We start from the raw sequence: 24,374 nt of genomic DNA, 5'->3' as shown, positions 1-24,374 counted from the left end.
ACCATGCGCTTCCCTACCAATCCTCTTTATTTTTCCAGTGGAGAGATCCTGAAGGAGACAAAAATCAAGATAAAAAGTGAAGAAACAATTAAGCACATTAGTAATTTTAGAAATTGAAAGCAAATCGTGACTAAAATTAGGCACAAAAAGGACATTGTGAATAGTATGTTTAGGAGTAAAAAAAACATGAACCAAGGTAAGTGACAGGAACAAGTTTTCCATCAAGCAGGTGCACTAAACGAGATTAAGATGTACACGGAACAAGATGATCCATGCTCTTGAAATCAGATAAAATATGGTCAGTGGCACATGTGTCAACAAGCCAAGTAAGAGAAGCTTTAGAGTTTAAAGAAATCCTATCAAAGATACATGCTAGATTAATAATTGAATCAGCAATAAAAGCCTTGTTCAACATGAGTAAAATCTAATTATACTGCTCTTTAGTTAACGTTGGTGCTGTAGGAGAGGCACCAAAAGGTTGCTGAATGCTCTGACTCGAATTAGCCACACCTTTCTTCTTCGTGAACTTATAACCAGTAGAAACCAAATTAAAAGATAACACCGCTCCTTTTTATGCCCCTTGACCTTACAAAAGTCACATAAACTAGAGAAACGACGGTAACCAGTACTCCCACTAGAGTTGGAAAACAACGTCGTTGCATCAGGAGCAGTAATCAAAGAGAGTTGAGAATGCTGAGATTCCTCCTGTAACGCCATCGAGTAGGCTTGAGTAACAGAAGGCAAAGGTTGCATCAATAAAATATGGCTTGGACAACTCTCCAAAAGAGTTATCATTAGAATCTTTTACCTAAGTTTAGTTTGAACTTTAGCAACATTAGAAGCATGTTAGAATCATTTTTAATATATTTTTACATCATTTGCATTATAGGAATAGTAGATGACTTTAGGCACAATTTTGAAGTTATTGCATAATTCTGATACACTGATGTTGTGACATTACTGATGCTACAAACGATGTTGTGGGACGATGTTGTACTGGATTGCTAAGTCAAATCTGCAGAAAATGGTGACTCAACAAGAAATTATGGAAATTTCTGGAATTGGACAGTTGTCCATTCCAGCTGTAAAATTGAAGGAAACGAAAGAAAATCATATTTTCCTATTGGAGGATGCTTTGACCTTTGAGCTTATAAAATGAGTTAATCTTTACACTTTTGAGACCTCTAGATTCTTGACCATTTTCATATATTCCTTGCATTTCTCCATGCCATGGCAGCTTAACTTCATTGTCGTGGAGTGTAGCAGCAGTCTTAGAGCAGCGGTGCCGATTGGGTTCTTTCTTTGCCTCGTTTTGTCTTACTTGAGAGGGGAAAATACACTTTAGTTTTAAGTTGGATGTTTAATTTTGAGATGTTGTTAGCTTTTGGTTTGTACTTAAGATGTTTAAAGGAATGATTGTTATGTGATTTTGCTCAATGATATGATTTATGGAGAAAAAAAAATTAGATGACCCTTATTCTCATATGTAATATAGGATAAGGTGAGGGTAGAATAGTAGGCTGACCTCACACGACCTCGAGGTTAAGAACTTTGCACTCTACCAACTGAGCTAGACATGCAATACAATGATATGATTTATGAGTTATGTTTTAATATTGAGTTTTTTTAGAGAGGAAAAACGCTTAATGTATGTTTAACCTTGAGTTGTTTTTAGAGATAAAGATAGCTTAGAGTGCATGCTGCTTTCGAACACTATCAAACTTTGTGAGAACATTGTGCAGCATAGATTGATGAAAATTAACAATAGCAGACCAAATACGTAAAGCACTATGTGAGTATAAAGAGATCATCTCGCATGCACTCAAAAAGATTTAAAAAAATAGATTGATGAAAATTTTCATTTAAAAGTTAGTCAATGTACAATATCGAACATACTCAAGTGATCATCTGAGTACCTTTCAACTAACTTAAAAAAAAAAGAAGAGATATCAACCGACTTAAAACCTACAAAGTATCCACAAATGGAGAAGGTTTTTTATGAGTGTTTTTCCAATACCAAAACATAAATATGTCAAAAGACATAAAGCTTCATGTGAATGGGTATGGACCACATCATTTGATTATTATTTTGAAAATAAATTATTTTACATATTTAAATGGGGTGGAAAATTGGGAAGGAGTGGTGATTGGCTCCATTAGTCTTGAGATATACACGATTATGTTTAGTGGAGTACAACTCCAAAGGTATGGGGATAATTATTTTATGCATTAACTTTTTAAAAATATATTTTTAAAAATTTTATTTGTTTAATATAAAGATTATTAATATACAAATCAAACAATTTCGTAAGTTAAGAGATGATATTATCTTTAAAGGTCACGAGTTCAAACATAATATCTACAAGGATGTTTAAACGTATATTGTTAAAAAAAAAATCATTTATATATATATTAACTATTTAAAAGTGTACTAACTGTGGAAAAATTTTCCACGTGCGAAATTAACATGATGACAAATGTCTCATATTTATTTTTTAATTCTTAAATTTATTAAAATAATACTTGGTATGATCCTAGCATTGCTTGTAAAAGTTTTTTCCCAAAAAATATACAAACTAATTATATATATATATATATATATATATATGTATATTCAAACAAATTATAATTACACAATGATTATATAAAGGTTGAAAATTTCTATATCAAGGATTTGGTTCTCCCATGGTCTATCCATCAACACTTCAATGTCAAGGTAACATGTTGCAGTTCTTCAAACTTGTCGTGACATTAGATTCTTCATCGACCGCGATCTTTTCCTTGATGATCGGAAATCAATCATCATCGTGTTAAACTTAACTCCCAATCTGATCATCGTCGAGGCATGACGATGTGATTCCAGTCTGGTTTTGATGTTGTTGGCTGTTGCAACAATGGTGGATATATCAAGGTTTATTTCGCTCCAATGGAATTTAGAAGTTTTTTTTCGTTGTGATGAGTGGTCTTTGCATGTTGTTGAAGATTGGTGATCTCTTGATGTAATTGTAGATCAATAGGATATCTAGGGATGCGCATGGGTTGGGTTGAGATATCTAAGGATTTACAACAATAGTTGATATGTCGTTATTATTCTTACTTTCGAACGTAATATCTTCAGTTTAATTTATAATTAAATCAAATATAAAGTACATTATCTAGTACATGTATTTATAATCTTGAAATGTTACTCTATATAATAAAACACCTATAAAAGAGTGAGGAAAATGGAACCTTTATCTTTCTCCTTGAAATGGAACTTTCATGGATTCATAAAAAATGGGCATTTTGCAATCTCTGGAAATCAAATATAAAGATTCTCACTTTCTCATCCTAAAGTTTAATTTTGAAAGCAAAGATTCCAAGTTTAAAGGGCCACAACATTTGTTCCAAAGCTTGAAATTTGAAGCTTTTTTAAAGCCCAACAGCCAATTTATTTTGCAATATTTGCTTTCCCTAATAAAAAAGGGTTACCCTTTGCTCCCATAGTGTGAAACAAGGTTCCCATAATACCAATGGAGGAGAACAGTAGAGTGTTGGTAATAGGAGCAAGTGGAAGATTAGGCTACCATTTAGCTCAATACAGCCTCCAATTTGGTCACCCAACTTTATTCTCATTAGAGACTCTCTTAATGACCCCAACAAAGCTCAAAAGCTCAACTTTCTCCACTGCTGGGGCCGTTCCCATCAAGGTTACTTCTTTTTAGTTTTTTTTTCTACATTTCTTAATGTTTTTGATACCCAAAGGATTGATTTTTAACTTTGTTTTCTGAAATTGGATTTTGTAGGTTCACTTGATGATGAGAAGAGTCTAATTGAAGCTGTGAAGCAAGTGGATGTGGTTATCTGTTCAATCCCATCAAAACAAGCACTTGATCAGAAACTACTCATTAAGGTCATTAAAGAATCTGGGTGCATTAAGGTTAGTAGCCCTTATTCATCTTGGTTTTCCATTGAGGATTGCCCCTTTTTGTCTGCTTAAAGGATTTTAGGACAGTAAATTGAACCCAGTTTTCCATTGGTTTTAGACTTTGGAAAAGGTTTGTAACGCCATTGTGATTTGTGAATCTCTTGGTTTAGCTAATAGTAAATTATCAATCCTTGCCAATGAGGCCTTAGCTTGGTGGCAAGTAGGACACCTGAGAATTTGAGGATCAAGGTTCAAATCCCACCAAGTGTAGGTTTAATTCGCAGTAATTTTAGCGAGTTGGTAGTTGTTGAATACGTTATTCGGTTTAGTGCTTGTATAATTTGATTCTTAATGGAATTGTTGATATAGTTGCAAGTCGTAACTTCAATCCTTAAGTTCATCTTTTTGGATGATAAACTCAGCTCTTATTTGAACACAATAATTGCAATGGCATTGGCAACAGAAGTTCATTCCATCCGAATTCGGTGTGGATCCTGATAAAATTCAGATAGCCGAGTTGGATAATCAGTTCTATTCTCGAAAGGCCGAGATTAGGCGTCTTATAGAAGCTGAAGGCATTCCTTATACTTACATTTGCTGCAACCTGTTCATGAGTTATTTACTTCCATGGCTAGCTCAACCTGGTCTAAAGTCTCCACCAAGGGACAAGGTCACCATCTTTGGAGATGGAAACACCAAAGGTGTGCTAATGACCTGCTAGGGTTAGTAAGTTTATACTTCAATATGGAAATTAGGACATCTATGAAGCAATGTGATATTTTGGTCTGGTTGTTCTTGCAGCTGTCTTTGTTAAGGATGTCGATGTTGCAGCATGCGCCATCAGTGCCATAGATGATCCTCGAACACTTAATAAGACTTTGTATCTGAGACCCCCGGGGAATGCATGCTCCATGAATCAGCTGGTAGCAATGTGGGAGGATAAAATTGGTAAGAAACTCGAGAAGATTTATGTACAAGAAGAGGAACTTCTTCAGAGAATCAAAGGTACGTGTAATGCACCATTTTCGCAAAAGATTATCGAGAAGTATTCCTTGTTATAGCTTTTACTTGGATTCGGTTTAGTGATAGTTTGGTTCTTGTTTGGAAATGTACTAAAGTTGTCGATTCGGAATTTGCAGAAAGTTCATATCCGGAGAATATGGAGATGATTTTCATCTATTCAGCGTTTGTAAAGGGATCATACGTACTTTGATATCCAGGCTTGTGGAGTTGATGGGACAGCTCTATCCACACTTGAAATTCACTACTGTTAGTGAGCATTTACTAGTGTGAAACTTTCTCCCTCCATTAAGGAGTTTAATCCGAATTAACTTATGATATAATCAAGATTCATGACTATCGAGCATTTATGTAAGGTACAATTTAATAAGGCATTGTAGCTCTTTAAGCTACAATGGAAGTACTTGAATCCGCACACAACCATTGTACTTAATTCTAATGAATCAACCGCAACAAAAGAACAAACAGTCGTAACATTTGAATTAATTTTTTAATTTCATCCAAAATAGTATCTTTCAAAACTCAAGTTGCTTCAGTCATGCAAACGCCATCCTTTGTTTCCCTTCCCCCTGAAGTCTTGACAGATCCTTTACCTTTCCGAGCTTTTCCGTCTTTACCTTCTTTTTACCTTTTCCTGGTTTACCAGTTCCCTGTGCCCGGACATCCTTTTTCATCCGCCGAACAAGGACTTTCCCTTGCCAGCCCTAACTTGAACCCTTTCTTTGCGACCACGTATTCCTTTTTGGGCTTCTTGGGGTAGCCTTCTTGTAAAGTTGTTCAATTTGCTTCTCTTTGACCATTCGGAGATGTAGGCTTGGTCTGATATGCTGTTTGCTTTCTGGCGGACCTTGTCTAAATTTTCCATTGCAATCCGCTTCTTTCGAGCCTTTGCCTCTGCAACTTCTTAGCCGGTCGAGCATTGATCTCTTTGAATTGTGCTGCATTGCAGCAATCTCATCCTTTGTAACAGGCTTAATTGGTTGACGATGCCTCTTCTTCATCTATGACCACTTGGTAAACCATCATCGTGAAAAATATATTTATTATAAGCATCATCGAGAATTTGATCCCTTTGCTTTTTCCTCAGCATCTTCTTAGCACAAGCTAATAATCAGCTTTTGTCTCAACATCATCATCTTCCGAGTCATCCAAGGACGAGTCATCACTGGAATCAGTAGCTGGAGCTGGGACAATTTCAAAATCGTCATCTACCTTAGAAGCCTGGAGTTTGGTGCTTTTGGGGTCTGCAGCATTGTTTGCTTTCTTTTCCTTGGCTTGTTCGGAATACTAGTTTCTTCGTCCTGCTTTTTCTTTACTTTGGACCTCTCGGAAACAGCTGGCATTACCTCTCGTTTATCGGCCTCCATTTCATCATGACTGTCTACTTCCCTAAATCCCCTTGCTCTACTGCTTCAGCAAAAATATCCTGACCGAACCACTTATTTGTAATCTCCTCCTGAGTTGGTCCTTCCCCCATCATCCAGTGCCATAAGAGGATTTGCTTCAGGATCAGCCTCTTCCATATCGAATCATGATCAGAAAGAATAATATCACCATCACCACCCTGAACAGCCATGAATGGAAATTCGATAAAGAATAGTCAGCTTTTATAAACAACCATTCGTCATCATCTATTTAAAGCATAAATAAATAAGGGAATGATACTAGCACAGTAGCAACGTGGAAACAGGATTTCTATGAACAAAAGTTAAGCATGGGGGGAAGTCGTACTCAATGCAGAAAGAAAAGACTGTTGTTACACTTGTTAGTTAAAGTTGCTACAATGATCAAATGTTTTTTAGTTCTAATACACACTTTAGAGATTCATACCTAAATTGTCATAAGCTTCTTTTGCACGCTTCCTCTGCTTCGTACTTCCATCCTTTTTCGACACATACTCTTCATAGGCGTGATCAAGGATCTCTTCTATTTTTTCATCATATCTAGCATTAAAATCACAAGGTTAACATACAGAGACTGTTAGAAATTATATATATATATATATATATATCAGTTGTGAAGCAGATACTAACCTTCTACGTTCTTCATCAGAATCATATCACTGGATGACTATCTTCAGTGCTTTCTTCTTGATTTTGTTCATCTTCGCTACCCCTCAGGTCAACATTGCCATCATCATGCTCGTGGAATCAACTGCCGCAAGATCTTTCTTACCCTAGAGATAGTAATTGACGGACATCAATGAAAGTTTCTACCAAAGTTCAGAAAAAAGTAGATTAATAATCAATAAAATATAACATCAACCATGCCCCTGGTTCAAATGACATAACTGCAGCCTTGTGCCGAGTGTCATTTAAGTTGCCTTTTAAACTTGCAGTAATAAATTGAATTTTTACTAGTTACAAACATTAATAATCAATAAAATCAAACAACTATGCCCCTGGTTCAAATGACATAACTGCAGCCTTGTGTTGAGTGTCGTTTTAGTCGTCTTTTATACTTGCAGTAATAAATTGTATTTTTACTAGTTACAAACATTATTGGAGTTATCCATTTGCAGCCTTAGTAAAACGAACCTTAATGGAAGAAAGAGAGAACAACTCATGATCAACGTAACCATCTTCCAGGGCATCTATTTGCATTCCTGTTGCCTTCCGTGATTTGTCCTGCAAAAAGAGGCAAGAAATCAGCAACAAAATGAGTGTGCATGGGAACATCCTACAACAAAGTGGAACACCATAAATATCTATCACCCCTATAAGATGGAAGCTTAACTCTTTCAAAAAGAATACCGGGCATCACTTAATCACTATATTGTAGATGCATAATCATTGGTATAATCACAAAATTCGCTCCATTCATGATTTGCCGCATGGTAACATGCACTAAGACATAAACATAGGGATCATAGTTTTTTCAACAAGGCAATAAGCCTTCGCTCGTCTTTTGCAAGAAGCTTCTTTTCTCTTTTCTTCTTACGCTCCATGGCATATGTGAGCTCCTCCATCTCATTGAGTATTTATCATCTTCGTTCTCATCCCCTTTATCATCATCTTTAGCAGTGGTAGGAGTCGGAGAAGTAGCCTTCTCTGAAGGAGACAAAGCTTTTCTCAATAGCATCCGCCACCTAAAAATCAAGGCAATCAAGTCATGCAATACGTCACGTTCATGCACATAAATCTAACATATTTTCATCTGATGAACAACAGAATTCAAATCAAACATTATTGGAGTTATCCAGTTTGCAGCCTTAGTAAAACGAACCTTAATGGAAGAAAGAGAGAACAACTCATGATCAACGTAACCATCTTCCAGGGCATCTATTTGCATTCCTGTTGCCTTCCGTGATTTGTCCTGCAAAAAGAGGCAAGAAATCAGCAACAAATGAGTGTGCATGGGAACATCCTACAACAAAGTGGAACACCATAAATATCTATCACCCCTATAAGATGGAAGCTTAACTCTTTCAAAAAGAATACCGGCATCACTTAATCACTATATTGTAGATGCATAATCATTGGTATAATCACAAAATTCGCTCCATTCATGATTTGCCGCATGGTAACATGCACTAAGACATAAACATAGGGATCATAGTTTTTTCAACAAGGCAATAAGCCTTCGCTCGTCTTTTTGCAAGAAGCTTCTTTTCTCTTTTCTTCTTACGCTCCATGGCATATGTGAGCTCCTCCATCATTGAGTAATTTATCATCTTCGTTCTCATCCCCTTTATCATCATCTTTAGCAGTGGTAGGAGTCGGAGAAGTAGCCTCTCTGAAGGAGACAAAGCTTTCTCAATAGCATCCGCCACCTAAAAATCAAGGCAATCAAGTCATGCAATACGTCACGTTCATGCACATAAATCTAACATATTTCATCTGATGAACAACAGGAATTCAAATCAAGCTCCCACTGATATAGCTTTACTTGTACAGATTTTCATATTATCACAAATTGTTTAGACAAAAAAACTCAAAAGGGAAAATCTTTTTTTTTTATAGGAAAGAAAGGCCTCGTTAAAACCCCCCTTCTTAACTAAGGACCTTATAGAAAGGTCATTAATCATAAGAAGGAGGGAAAGAGTGCCTTGGAACTTTTATAAATATTGAAAGTTATAATAGTTAAAAATAACACTAAATGCTTGACTAAGACTGAAACACTCCTCCCATCATAAAAACCTACACACAAAGTGAAGAAAATCATAAAAAGACCCTTACAATCACCCAATCCCTTCCTTGCTAGATATCTGCCTCTCCATTACTCCCTAGGAATCAACCTAACTGAATGAACCTTATCACTAATAAGCCTTGAAATCTGAAAAACAAGAGGCAAGAAAAAAATAGGTGCCAGAACCGGAGAATGAATCCATTCCACTGCAGACGAGCAATCACTTTCGACAATCACCTAGCAACTGAAGCCCACCTAGAACTCGCAAATCATCACAAAGAGCTTTGACCGTCAATACAGCAGCAAGTAAGTAACAACAAGTATTAACGCGGGTAAAGATTAGCAATACTGTAAAAGAATAACCTCTTCTGTGGTAGAACTGTGATCCTTCATAGGCAATGAAGCTGGATCCTCAAAGGTTACGGTAGTAACTGAACCGAGGATTTCGAGAGGAGAACAGACCAAATGAAATCAGCAGTAGACATCTCTTTGAGATTGTCTCCCCATCTTCATAACTGTAATTGGCATGTAGTTAGAAACAAACATAACAAAAACCTTAAAACCAGATACCAGAGGAATAAATTCCATAACAATGTTCAATCATTATCACAAAGTAACATTACTGTATCATAAAGGGAAAGCTTACCCATCACGGTGTCTCTTCTGTTTTGTTACCCTAAGTACATCAATCACCTACATCAAGTATGTGGCAGAAAGAAAAATAATGAGCAGAGATACACCAATAGGATAACAAAATTAGTCATTTAAGAGATTTTGAAACATAAAATGAAATTAAAAACCTTCTTTTGCGGTTCTATTGATCCCTGAAACAGATGTTTGAAATCAAGAAGACATGGATCAATCTTTGCAGGGCTTTATCATTTAGCCCCAAAACATAAATCTCAGCTGATGCCGAGCGACTAGCAGCTGGTTTATCACTTCAACCTTCTCAAACAACTGCAGATCAAACCAAACACGTGTGTCAAAAGAAAAAAAAAACAAAACTTTACAGAGAGATATTCTCTATGGTTTTGTTAATCACCTGCTTGAGACAATAGAGAACAGAACTGTAATCTTGGGACCTAAAAACCTTAGTGACAAAGGTGCCTTTAGGAGCCAAGAACTGGGTAGCCAACTTAACAGAATCAATAACCAAAGCATTTGGCTCATTGCTTCTTGAGCCCAAGCTCCACCAACATTAGGGGACCCATCATGCAAAACGACATCAAAAGCCATAACCCTGTGCTCTTCCATGACCCGTTTAACCTTGGACTTACATTCGGATTTGGTTATGTCTTGTTGGAGAGCAATGGCACCTCGTATAGGAGCGATGGGAACAAGATCAAGACCGAGTACCAGACTGCCGATTGGTGCACGCTGCACGGCCACTTGCATCCACCACCGGGGGCAGCACAAAGGTAGAGGACAGCATGCGCTGATTTTAGAAAGGAGAACTTGGAATCCAGTTGGACTAACTTCTATGATGCTCTGGAACGGTAGCCGTGTTCTTTGGCTATTTTTTTTTTATAAGATTAGAAGGCCTCATTAAAAACCTAAGTATGTGGCAGGGAAAAATAATGAGCAGAGATACAACCAATAGGATAACAAAATTAGTCATTTAAGAGATTTTGAAACATAAAATGAAATTAAAACCTTCTTTTGCGGTTCTATTGATCCCTGAAACAGATGTTTGAAATCAAGAAGACGTGGATCAATCTTTGCAGGGCTTATCATTTAGCCCCAAAACATAAATCTCAGCTGATGCCGAGCGACTAGCAGCTGGTTTATCAACTTCAACTTCTCAAACAACTGCAGATCAAACCAAACACGTGTGTCAAAAGAAAAAAAACAAAACTTTACAGAGAGATATTCTCTATGGTTTTGTTAATCACCTGCTTGAGACAATAGAGAACGAACTGTAATCTTGGGACCTAAAAACCTTAGTGACAAAGGTGCCTTTAGGAGCCAAGAACTGGGTAGCCAATTTAAAAGAATCATAACCAAAGAATTTGGCTCATTGCTTTTGAGCCCAAGCTCCACCAACATTAGGGGACCATCATGCAAAACGATCAAAAGCCATAACCCTGTGCCTTCCATGACCCGTTTAACCTTGGACTTCATTCGGATTTGGTTATGTCTTGTTGGAGAGCAATGGCACCTCGTATAGGAGCGATGGGAACAAGATCAAGACCGAGTACCCAGACTGCGACTGGTGCACGCTGCACGGCCACTTGCATCCACCACGGGGGCAGCACAAAGGTCGAGGACAGCATGCCTGATTTAGAAAGGAGAACTTGGAATCCAGTTGGACTAACTTCTATGATGCTCTGGAACGGTAGCCGTGTTCTTTGGCTATTTTTTTTTTGATAAGATTAGAAGGCCTCATTAAAACCTCTTTCTTGATTAATGGAGCTTGAAAAGAAGCTCCTTAATCATCGGATTCAAGCTCCATTAATCATCGAAAGGAGAAAGAGCGCCTATTTTCATTAAAGAAAATAAGATTACAACCTAGATAGATCTCTTCGAAATAACCCTTATAACAGTCTATAAATCACCCGAACAGGAATCAAATGCTAAACTGAAAAGCAAACAACATAAAAATTAGCCTATTCCAGCCTTGCTAAAGCATCGGGTCCATATTAGCTGACCTTGCAACCCAATTTATAACCCCCCAAAAATATGAGATTGTCAACTATATCACTAACAACGAATGCATAAACAACTGGGCATGAATTGACATTGTTGATCCAATCATCAACCCATCAACCCTGAGCAAACATATAATGAAATAACCCTCCCTGTTCTTTGGCTAATTGATAGTACTTATCTAACCTATGCTTCCCTTTCACTTCCCATATCCCCTCTTCAATCGAATCCAAATTAAACTTATCTAACCTATGCTCCCTTTCACTTTTCCCATATCCCCTCTTCAATCGAATCCAAATTAAACGCCAAACAGCTGGTAGAGAAGAAGATAAAGGGAAATGGCAAGTTAAAATGATTTTTAAAAATTTCTCCCAAACCCTAAGACCCAAACCAAAAATAACTAAACCTAGCCTTTTTATAAAAAAATCTCCTCCTCAACAAAGCAAAGTAAACAGAGGGAGACAGAGTAACAAACAGAAGCATCAAAAACGGAAAATCAAATATAGCAGAGCAATGCACAAACAGAGGCAGGAATCAATTATCCCCTATGGTCTTCACCTAATGCCTTGAGCTCCTTTTCCACTTCATTTATCATCCTAAGATTAACTACCATTTCCAAAGGTAATTAAGATTTAAAAGACTAATGGAATACCCTCAATATCTTCTTAATCTTGCCATACATCCATCATAACAATTACATGTCAACTACGGACATTCATTAACAATCAGCAAACTAAACACACACCCCCTCTCTCTGTAACTATTATGTGGTCCGGGGCAATGAGCTCAATAGCAACGTGAACAAACTTTCACAACAACAGCAACGGATAACGTTCGCAAATGCATTGTAATAGAAAAATAGATAAATCGATAGCTTTAAATGCACACACTTTTCTCGACAAAGTAAACACAGTATCAATCAGTAGGATCGAAAACAGAAAATCATATATAGTAAAGCAATGCATATCAGAGAGCATATAACTCAAAATCTCATGCCCAAAGTAGAAATCAATCTTCAAGTTAAGTTTAGGATTTCAAAACTTTACCTTAGGGTCTAAGGTCAGAAGACAAAAGACGACGAGGCGGCGGGATGAGTGAATAGGTTTTAAAGATAATAACACAGTATCAATCAGTAGGATCGAAACAGAAAATCATATATAGTAAAGCAATGCATATTCAGAGCATATAACTCAAAATCTCATGCCCAAAGTAGAAATCAATCTTCAAGTTAAGTTTAGGATTTCAAAACTTTACCTTAGGGTCTAAGGTCAGAAGACAAAAGACGACGAGGCGGCGGGATGAGTGAATAGGTTTTTAAAGATAATTAAAAAGAAGCTTATATATGTAAAATATAAATTTATTTGAATAAAACATCAAGACCAATTTTTAATTTCTAACAAATATTGTTGGCTTATATACAAGATGGTACCTGAAGGTCTCAACTTTTCTCAAATTCGTATATGATTTTCTTCTTCTTCTCAAATTAATACTTAAACTGCGATATTTACACTCGTAAAATATCCAATATGCTACCAGCACTTGTAGAATATTATGAAATTCTATATACGATTATGATATATAGGTTTTGCATCATCAGTGCTACATCAACTAACAAGATTCCATGTACTATATTGGATATTTTGTCAAAACTCGATATCATATTGCACACTTCAAAAGTAAAAGTATTGCATTTGACATTCTGACAAAGTACATGTACCTAATTGAATATTTAATAGGTACATATTACATAAAAGAAATCTGTCACTAACAATTAGCTACTAATATAAAGGGCAAAGGAGAGAAACATAGTTTGTTGTATACACATTACTGGCCAATAATCTCAAAAACTTGATCAAATCTTGGCAATGTGTATAAACAATAAAGTTTCAGTTCTGGGATGTCAGTATCTTCTGCATATTTTCCATTAAAAGCAAAAGGTGATCATCGACAGATTTGCAAATACAGTAGAAATAAATTCTTCGGTTCACGAGCTGACCTGCTTTCCGATGTTGAACGGGATATACTTGTATTTGATCATGTGCCCAATCTGGCGCCTCATCGTAAGAACGAAGAGAACGACCCAATAACAGAGCAATATAGGCCAAAAGACGGGAATCGAATACAGAAAAGAAAGTCATGAGAAATGCTATGCAGAAAGCCTTTGTCATCGTGTACCTGGAAAAAAATCATGAAACTTGAGTATTCTATTCTACTTAAAGCACTAATTCATCAACCAGCATCCAAGATCATGAAGTTTACTACTTTATCTAAATAAACCTTTAACTAGCACCCGAGTAGGACATTAACATTAACATCTACCTGATGAACCCGAACCTGGAAGCACATGTTTCTACATATCTTCTCTTTTCAGTAATCATAAAGGGTATGTTTCCATCTATCTCGAAAATCAGACAGTGCTTTCGAGTTGGCCTAAATAGATCAACAAAGCTCGAGTACATTGATCCCTTAGGCACAGAACACACAAAGGAACAATTACCGCATCATTACATGTGGAAGTGAAAGATAAAGTTTCCAATTACCAGAATTTAAACTCAGGTAGCCTACGAATAAACGGCTTGAATTCATCTGAATCTTTCGTCGGCAACAGAGGTCCATCGGAGCCTTCGAGTTCAGGATCAACGAGCGGTGACAAAACCCAATCAGCGAATTCAGCAGGTAGATCCCTAGGCCATACGAGACGACGTAAAACCCTTGAACATAATAGACCCGCAAACAGTAGATAGCAACCACAACAAGGGTTCCAATCCACCTATAAGTTGAATGAGGAGTTGACTTATCCAGATAATACTGATACATCCTCCAAGCATCGTGACGCCATTGAGGCAACGGCGATGTCGCCGGTGCAGCATCTCCTCCGATTCCCTCCATTCGGTATTAACTTCAAATGCTATAAGAGAAGATCCAATCAACTTGAGAAAAAGATCCACTAAAGTTCCCAAAAATATCACAGTAACTGTTAAAAGTTCCGCTGTGTAAATCATCAGATATAAGCATCACAATGTATGAACATAGACCAACAAAAGCCAAAGCAAAGTAGCTAGTAATTTTCAATCAATGAATCCAATATAGAGGAAAAGACTAATGCTATGTTTGTTCACCAGGAATTCGTATAAAAATCTCATTATCAAAATCCAGAACCTGATATTAAAATAACCCGTAAACTAAAATGCAACAAAAAACCAATTACACATCACCAGAAACCCAAAGTTTCCTATAAAACATGAGATCCCAAAACTTTACTTCAACTTTCTCACCATCCAAACAATAGAACCTAGGAAACAACTAAGGTTCAAAAACCCAAATCCATAAAACAACAAAAGCCCTATATTTACATAGCATAAAATCGTTGAATAAAACAAGTTGAGATCTTTATGAACAATCAACATAAAACTGAGAAAAGAAGAAGCTTTAAACTATAAAAATGCTGAAATGAGAAAAGGGTAACCTCAAAATGACTCTCCGTTGTTCAGCTTTGGACTCTGAGAAATTATGTCTTTTTGGTGGTTTATGACTAAGATGAAGCAAAGAGCCGATAAACGAGCAGATCTATTCGGAGATATTTCCCCTTTTTATCCTTATTCTTACCGCGTTGATTTTTAGTTTTACCGACGGTGACAGGGCCGTTGAAAAGAACGGAGCCGAGGAAACGGGATAGAATTTAGAATTTGCCCTTTTTTTTTAGCTTTTCGTAGATGCGTATACGTTGCGTTTGTCTTGTATTGTTACATGTGTAAACTACATAAATGATCCGTTTTTAGTGATATTTTAAAGATAATAATTTAATCATTAATATATTAATTTATAATAAATCGATTATTTGTCATAAATTATCGTTGGTAAGGGTAATAAATATTGATGTAACGTAATAAATCAACTAATTTGGTACTATTTGATTATGTGGAACAGTGACATTGATTGATCGTTTGATTTTATTTTCACTCGACTTGTAACATGATTATTTATGAAAAATCAAAGAGAGCAACGAAGCGGTTGATGCTGGAGCACTGATCAGGGTGAAGATTCAATTTCCACCATTTTACTAAACCTTAAGCTAATATCGTGGCCACGTAGAGTGGTAACACGACGTTGAGGACATGGTGACGTTGAGGACATGTTTGTTAAGGCTAATTCTAGCAACAATGTGATTACTAATGCGATAACAAACCGTAAACTCGTGAATCAAGTAAATGCATCAATGATTGCAAACAAGGGTTCCACCTTGGATCTGACAACTAGTCTGTTCAAGAGCCAATTCAAAGAAGCCCCTCCATCGATGTTCGAGTTCATAGAGGGTGGTGCAAACTGAAGGATAATGTCTCTGGATGTGAGGATACCTTGTGGACGCTGCAAATCATCAACCTGAAAACTGAAATCGCTTTTAGTTCCTGCCACATTCTTCATCGCTTGCTTGAGGGTGTCGGTTTTCTTGTTAGTGACCGGCGTGTCCATTCTCGGAAGGTACTTGTTTTGTAGCTGAAGCATCCCTGCTGATAAAAGAGCTCCCATGTCTCGGTCCATGGTAGGATCATGGTCTGGGTTGGTAGTCTCCGTATGAATGAATTCCTCCACGGTCACAATCCTGTAAATAGGGAAAAGTCTATAGGTTTTACGACATGTCAATGGCGGCATTCAGTGTAGCATCGGAGGAAGACGTTTCTCACTTTCGATTGTGGAAGATCTTATCGTTCTCCATTAGAAGGTACACGTCGTTTTTTCTGACGCTGCCGATAAGCCTTTGGGTTTGTCTATCGATGAAGGCAATGACGCCTATCCGACTTTTGAACAGGATATGAAGAACCTCTGCAACGCTCTCATCACCACACACACAGCTTACACTCTCATTTTCAAACCTGAATACGAATGAGAAAAACCCAAAACGGGTATGATAATGAAAACTCAAATGATGTATTCTGAAGAAATGCTTGGGTTTTATCCTACCGAAAGTCTGTTAGCTGCTTTTCTGCAATACTGTCGAACCAAGTGAGTCCATCAAATCGAAGCAGTAGTTGGATAACAGCAGTCTATGATAAAGTAATAACAAAGTTACTGATAAAAGTCTTTCGCCAATGAATAAAATTTTCAATATGCCTTCAAATATACCTGTGTTACAAAACCTATGACCTGAAGATGAGATCGGTCGATGACAGGCACAACTTGGACTCGATGCTTTGAAAGCAGCAGCAGAACATGAAAGAGGGTATCCTCTAAGTATATAGCGAAAAACGGATTCCATAGGAAACATTTCGCCAACTCCCCTACCTTGGTGTTGCCGATTTCGGGATTCTTTTCAAGCAAGGACATGAGGCTGCTGCTTTTGCCAGTCTCGCCATAGCCAACAATTGGCACACATTTCTGCAGAAAGGACATATACACATACATACATATATACACTGAGAGGAGTAAAAACAGAATCAAGTTGATGAGAATGTGAGTCAAGGAACCAGATGACCTCAAGGGACCAGAGAACGATGGCAGCAAAATCCAGAAAACCGATGTAGCAGTTGGGAAACCTGTCTGAAACATCTAAAATGGGAGCACCAAATGCATTTTTTGTATACAACAACTCAATTGAATCTTTAACACTATCCCCAGTTCTCAATTCCACAACTTGCAAAAAAAAAAATCAAAACGCAAGTCGGATTTCAACAATGATTGTCTATGAACTATCTATATATGTTGTCGGAAATGAATTTACCAGGTGCGTTTCTAATGCCAGGGATTGAGTTGTTAATGGGGATACGATCAAGAAAGAGTTGAAGAGCGGTGGCGTAATCGTTTCCGGAGTTGTTTCCGACATGATCAGCCCTTGTGGTCTCTTCTGCTTCCTTCAATAACATCTTCTAGTTGTTGCAAATCTGCTCTCCTCGTATCTTCCATTCGTTTGTTGTTTCAGTTTATGCCCATCTCTTCTTCTTGCGTCTCCTGTTTCTCTTAGTTCGGTATTCATGCATGTGGATTAGTGGATACATGGTAGAGTGTAAACAAGGCCACGTGTGGTTGAACCAGCACGTGGAACCTAATAATTTTGCATTTAAAGTACTTTAAAATAACATAGGACCAAGTCGACGTAGGTTCAAATACACTTAAATTTTATTTTATTCATATCAAATGGATAAAGCAAAAGTATTATTAATAATCTAAATACACAAAATGTTCGATAAATTATTATTTACGAATTATTTGTATTATATTTATTTAAAAAATACAAAAATATTATATTTATTTAATAAATGAATAAATACTAATATACATTTAATGATTAATATTCATAAACAAACTCATTTAGTAACTTAATTAGTGATACATTTAAAAGTTCATTTATACAAATATTTATAAACTTGTTTACTTGATACTCTTTTAATAAATAAACATGTTCGAGATCGATAAACAAACATACTTAATAATGTTAAATGAACATATTTATAAACACCTTCAAAAATAAACACACATACAAAAATGACATTAAAAATTTAAACGAACACAGACTTATTCATTCAAGTTCAATTCATTTATACCTCTAAATATAAAAAATATGAGATTTTAATCACCTGATAGAAAGAAAAGAGAAAGCTCATAAGCTGTCATTCATTTTGGGAACTCATTTTCTGAGAGATCCAACATCTATCTTACACTCCACAAGCAGTAATTGTATGGAAATGCAACTTCTTTTTCAGGCAAAACCACATATCAAAATCTAATTTAGAGAATAAATTTAGGAAATCTAGTGGCCAAAACAAAGCAAAGTAAATCTGAAGAAGAAAGTATCGATTAAACCATAGCAATAAAAAGAAACAGTTGCTCACACATTATAGAAAGATCCCACTTGAGAGTGTTCTTTAGTAAACAGAAACTAATTCATAGCAGTCAAGCTAAGGAAATGGAAATAATACAAAGAGCTAAATAAGCAAAAACATAACAAAACATCTAGGTGTTCGTTGCCCTAGTGTAAATCTGCTGGCTTGAATGAGCGGACACCAGCCGAATCAACCCTTTTGCCATCAATTCCCTTATGGCCTTCCTTGCAAGTGATCCATTAATCTGCAAGGCGTATGCAAAATCATATTAGACATGATAGCAGAATGTTGGTTTTCATTTAATGATATGTTCACAAATGCATCTACAGGAGAACGTAGATAAAACGAGGCAAAACTAGTTTGACTTAAAGAAGCACTCCCATAATGCACTGATGAATTCAGTATTTTACTCCCGGAATGCTCGCATTCCCCACTAAGAACGAACACAAATTAGCAAGGGGAAGGGAGCAAATGTTCTAGAACTAAGGCCTTGCATTCCCCACTAAGAACGAACGCTCAATTTAAATGAATATGATACACATTCACAGGAGAATAACCAAAAACCAGGACAAATCCCTGCAAAGGAACCCCTATAATCCAGTTTCGAAAAGATACCCAAAATCATCCATCCATAGATCTCTACCTCCAGACAATTGACAGAAATACAGAGATAATCAAGCTAAAATCATATATAATCACAAACGCAACACATCAAGCAAAAAAAAAACAACATATAATCAAAAGGGAAACCAGCACCATACATAACCAAAACAAATGATAAAACATAAAAAAAGAGGTCAAAAATGAAAACGAAAAGTACCCTCAAACGATCAGACAAAATCGAGGGAGTGATGAGCTTGTATTTAGGAGCCTCCAAGAGAAGCTTATCATAAGTAGCCTGGTCAAACAGGACCATGTTGTTCACCTTCTCCTTTTGCTTTCCCTTGCTCCACTTCTGTTAACATACAAAAAAGAAAGAAGATAAAAGTCCACTTCTTATCTAACTCTAAAATGCAATTAAACCAACACCATTGAATAAAAATTAAAGAAACCGACCTTCTTCTTCTGCTTGCCACCTCCAGACTTCGCAGGCTTAGAGGAAGGAGGAGGGGCCTTGTCTTTCTTTGGTGCCTGCAAAAGAAAAGTAAACAAAATTTTAGGGTTTGTATTGAAAGACGAAGATGATCAGAGAAACATACCATCCGATCTGCTCAAGCCTCGAAGTGGAAAGAAAACGGGGAATCAACGGAGGCGCAGTGTTAGGGTTTGGGTTTTTGAGTGTGATGAGAGCTTTAAGGATGGAGGGTTTGTCGCTCTTGCCCTAGATATGGCTACGGCGTCGCTTTGTTTCAGTTTTCCCGTGTCAGTTTTGGGCCTCCGTTGGGAAAGAATTTCAACAGGCCGAAAAGGAAATATCTCTTGAAATATTTCATGTAAAAAAAATTAAAATTTATTTAATAAATAATTATGAGTGGAATCACAATGAGTTTGAATATAAATTTAAAATTATACCCACACTTGCTCTAATCTTCAAAATTTTAAAATTTAATCCCTCAAATTTATTGAGCGACCTTAATGATTAAAAAAAGTGTTGTTTTTTCTTGAGATTCTAAGTTCGAGTAACTGTGACTACATGATGTGTGCGGTCAATGGTTAAGAAAGATTATGAACATATACTACCTCAAACTATCAACAAAAAGTTAATCCCTCTATCATTTTAATCTTCAAAATTTGATAAATTTTTTATTATAAATCGAGAGTGAATACAATATAATATTTGTTCAAAGATACTTTTAATCAATTAATAATGACTGCTCATATGCTTACATATGCATTGTTTGAACCCGATACCTAAAAAAACAACAACAAACCCCTTAACTATTTAGGCTAAATAACTATTGATGTTTAACTTTGAAATCGAAGGCTAAATAATCAGCCTCGACCCCTCCCCTTTTATTGCTATTTTATATTTGCCTCCCTAAATTGTCTGATTTAAAAATTAAAATTCAATTAATAACACTTTTAATTACTTTTTTAATATATTTGAATTGTGATATTTAACTATTCATATAGATGATTTAAAATTTAAATTCCAACCATATATTCAAATTTAATAGAAAATACTCAAATTTTTTATCAATTAAACTTCGAATTTTAAATAAGATAAAAGTAGAGAAATTAAATTCACAGAATAAAAGTAAAAGTACTTTTTTAAAAGTTTAAAGAGTACATATATTGATGGCAAAATTAGACCTTTAATTGAATTTGAGGTTTTTTGCCTTATCCATGTGTTCATGCTTCTTTATTAATCCTTTACGAGTAAGAAAAGTTGCAATATTAAGTTCTTAAATAAAAAGGTTTATATTTAGATAAACCCCTAATTCAAAGTTTATTATTATTAATTGATTTAGTAGGACGAAGTCGATTTAGCGGTCTTAAAATCTGAAGGCCTCGCACTTTAAAAAATATTGATTTTACTTCTAAGAGCGTTTGAATGATGACATTTTTTTAAATAAAATGTCACGATTATAGAGTTATTTTATGAGATTATCTTAATTTCATATGTTTGGAATTTATTTTTTATATTTTATAAGAATTTTAATATTTTGTTATTTCATTTTATTATAAATATTTTAGAAATCTCATTTTAAAATATAACACACGCCTTCAAATCTAGGACGAATCTGCCTAGCAGGACGAGGTGTTAGATCTTTTAAATAAAACATAGGTCTAAATTTTAATATTATGAATAAAATAAATTATATCGAAAAAGTCATCGTCATAATGAATCTTTATAGTATTCAATCTAATTAATCAATCAATCGATCGAATATTAATTTTTATACTGAAAACTATGAAGAGTGTATATTTTTTTATTAAAAAAATAACATGGATTTTATGTGGAAAGGGTATGAAGTGGATAACCCTAAATTAAAGGAAGCAAATGGAGCCCAAAGATCAGTGGCACTCCCTTCTTTCTTCCCTTACAAGTGGGATTTATATTCCTTTTTATTTTTAATTAATTAATGCAAATGCTAATAATTTATTGTTTACCACCTTTTATTGTTAGAGAGGACCGAGTGGGTATCGATATATGATCGTACCTTTTAAAATTTTAGTTTCTCATATAATTTATATATAATTTTATATTTTTATTAATAATCTAATTTATATATATATATTTTTTATAATCTTGTATCTTAAATTTCTTAATAATTTTATCTCCTTTTAGATGGATGTAAGACATCTGTCAGATATATCATTGAATCAAAAACTGATGATAACATATGATTTAAAATTGAGTAAATATTTATAAATTTATTAAAAGTTAAAAAATTTAAATTAATTTAATATTTTATTTTATTTTTTAGTTATTGTTAAATAAAAAAATAATTGTTCGACCACTTCTAATTACTGGTTCAGTCTTTTATAATTGAGATAGTCAAAGGTTAAAAATGGAAAATAAAAATGAAGGCTACGTGGCAATGGCTTAGTGATGAAGTAATTGACATTGGAATCTTATTTGATGGTGGGATATAGTCCTTGAATTCCACGTGGCTAACTTTTAAAACTTTTTATAAATATATATTTTCATAAATATTTCCCAATTTTGTTTTTGTTTTCTATTTTTATAATAAAATAATACTACTTTCGTGGTTGTTAGGTTTTTCTCCTTTCACAATCATAACAAATGATTATATTAATTTATGGCAAAAGATAATAGAATTTTAATAAAATTTAATTTCAATATCATATTAAAAACAATATCACATTTGATACTTATATTTTAACAAAATATTTAATATAGTATTTATATTTTTAAAATATCTGATGTGATCCGCATCTCTTAATTCAACGTGATATATATATTTTTAAAACATTTAATTTGGTGTTTATATTTTGTCAATAAAATAAAATATATGAACTATCATTTTATAAATTATTATGATACACAAGACGATAGTTTAAATACATTTTGATACAAATTTTCGTCAACAGGACGTCCACGAGTCATACGTGTAAGCATGTCAGCCGCCAAGCATAAGCCAGACCTCCTAATCTTGTTCAATAAGAGCTCTAATACGATCGACAATGTCAATTCCTCGAGCAGCCATAATCGATGATGGTAGCATGTGAAATGCCTCAGGCATTTTCATATTCTACAATCACCTCACGGAAACCAAACCTCCATGCATGTTTTAGTGTCTCATGTATCGCCTAAAGCTCAATTGATAAAACTGAACAATTTCCACGACTCTTAGCAAATCCAAATATCGAACTTCCTTACTCGCATCGATCATAAAACTTCCCCTACAACAGCCATCAAGTCATGACAACGAATGTAAACAGATATTACCTTATACTTATTCCGGATTAATAAAAAAAAGTTGTGGCAACGAACGACACCACCCGCATTTGCCTTGATCTATCTTTTCGGTGGTCGCTTCCATTTAGGGTGTTTGATTTACGGAATTTAAGATTACCTTTGGGAATAACATTACTATGGGAATATTGTATTACCTTGTTTGGTTTGTTTAGCATGAATGTAAGATTACAATGTTTGGTTGGAGGAATATGAGACTATTTGGATGCATATTTTACCAAATTATCCTTATGATATATGTTTTTTAAAAGTTAAACTTTAATATTAATTTATAAATATTTGAATGAAAATTCATAAAAATATTTTAATCGTTATAATATCTAACTTTGGAGGAAAAAATACACTTAATATATAATTCATATAATTAGTATATTAAATATATATTATAAAATAATATTCATAAGTATCATATTTATTTATACAAAATATAATATAATATGAAAAAATATTATGATATTGAGTGGATAAAGGTTTTTTTTTTCAATATATAACATCTCTTTTTTCAATATTATTTTAAATAATTACACTTTTACAATAATATTATTTTTTTCATCCCATAAAATTATAAATAGTAAATATATTGAATATTAAAAATATAAAATATTTTAAATTCTCAAATTTATTAATATTTTAATAAATCAAGGTATTTGTATATTATTATTATGTTTATACTTTTGAGTAAAACACAAAAAATAAGAATTGAGAAGGATCATTATAAAAAAAATCATTAGTCCAAGGGTATTTTTGTCCAAAGTGACGGGAATTACGTAATACCTAAGAATTTGGAGGTAATGACATTTCCACCATTTTAAAAAAATGATATTATTGAAAAAAGAATATTCCCTTTAGAAATTTTGAGTTCGAATAGCTTCATATACAGAGAGTGTGCGTTGTTAATTTATTAAAAAAAATCATAAACATATATTACCTCGTAATCACCTATATTATTAAAAATAATAAGAATCTCAAAATTTCACTCCTCCAAGAATTAAAAAGTATAATAGAAAGCCTTCGATTCAAGAGGACATAAATTCGAGCATGGTTAAACATATATTATCTTTTGATTTAGAAAATTTAATAGTTTAATAAGCATTAAAAAACTATAATACTTTAAATTTTTATTTTGTAAGGAATATAAATTGTACTTTTTTTAAGAAATTATTTATTTTTGTTGAAAAAGTTGATATCCCTCATCCCCTCAATTCTCTATATATCAAAACAATACATAATTGAAGCAAGCGTTCAAGAACACAGGAACAAACAGGAGAGTAGAATTTAACCCATAAACAACAACAGGGAAAAATCCACACTTTCATATGTCCTCTTCCACTTGCTTCTCCAGAAATTCTTATGGTTACGTTAGCTCACTCCATTTCTCTACTTAAAGGGACACTCCTCCAATTCTGTTTCCAGTGAGAAAAAAGCCCCAGGTTTTTCCTTCGATTTTCTTCGAGTTTTCTTGCTCTGTTTCGTA

The 24,374-nt window shown here is 34.6% G+C and overlaps 1 protein-coding gene and 4 pseudogenes across 1 annotated transcript; 1 reads left to right on the top strand and 4 right to left on the bottom strand.

Moving 5' to 3' along the window:
- Positions 1-3,483: 3,483 nt before the first annotated feature.
- LOC120214815 lies at positions 3,484-5,259 on the top strand (annotated as a pseudogene).
- On the bottom strand, positions 5,243-10,673 carry LOC120214767 (annotated as a pseudogene).
- Positions 10,674-13,651: 2,978 nt separating this feature from the next.
- Positions 13,652-15,270, bottom strand: LOC120214814 (annotated as a pseudogene).
- Positions 15,271-15,914: 644 nt separating this feature from the next.
- Positions 15,915-17,593, bottom strand: LOC120214766 (annotated as a pseudogene).
- Positions 17,594-18,466: 873 nt separating this feature from the next.
- On the bottom strand, positions 18,467-19,827 carry LOC120214746 (40S ribosomal protein S25-2-like). Its single transcript, XM_039212570.1, has 4 exons — positions 19,716-19,827; positions 19,573-19,647; positions 19,337-19,471; positions 18,467-18,760 (listed from the first exon to the last, which is right to left on the bottom strand). The coding sequence occupies exons 1-4, from the start codon at positions 19,716-19,718 to the stop codon at positions 18,647-18,649; spliced, it is 327 nt and encodes a 108-aa protein (XP_039068501.1). The 5' UTR covers positions 19,719-19,827; the 3' UTR covers positions 18,467-18,646.
- Positions 19,828-24,374: the final 4,547 nt, after the last annotated feature.

Source organism: Hibiscus syriacus, unplaced genomic scaffold (genome assembly GCF_006381635.1).
Source record: "Hibiscus syriacus cultivar Baekdansim isolate YM2019G1 unplaced genomic scaffold, ASM638163v2 tig00110108_pilon, whole genome shotgun sequence".
NCBI classification, from domain to species: Eukaryota; Viridiplantae; Streptophyta; class Magnoliopsida; order Malvales; family Malvaceae; genus Hibiscus; species Hibiscus syriacus.
The sequence above is the reverse complement of the archived record's forward strand: the minus strand, read 5'-3'. Positions and strand labels throughout refer to the sequence as shown.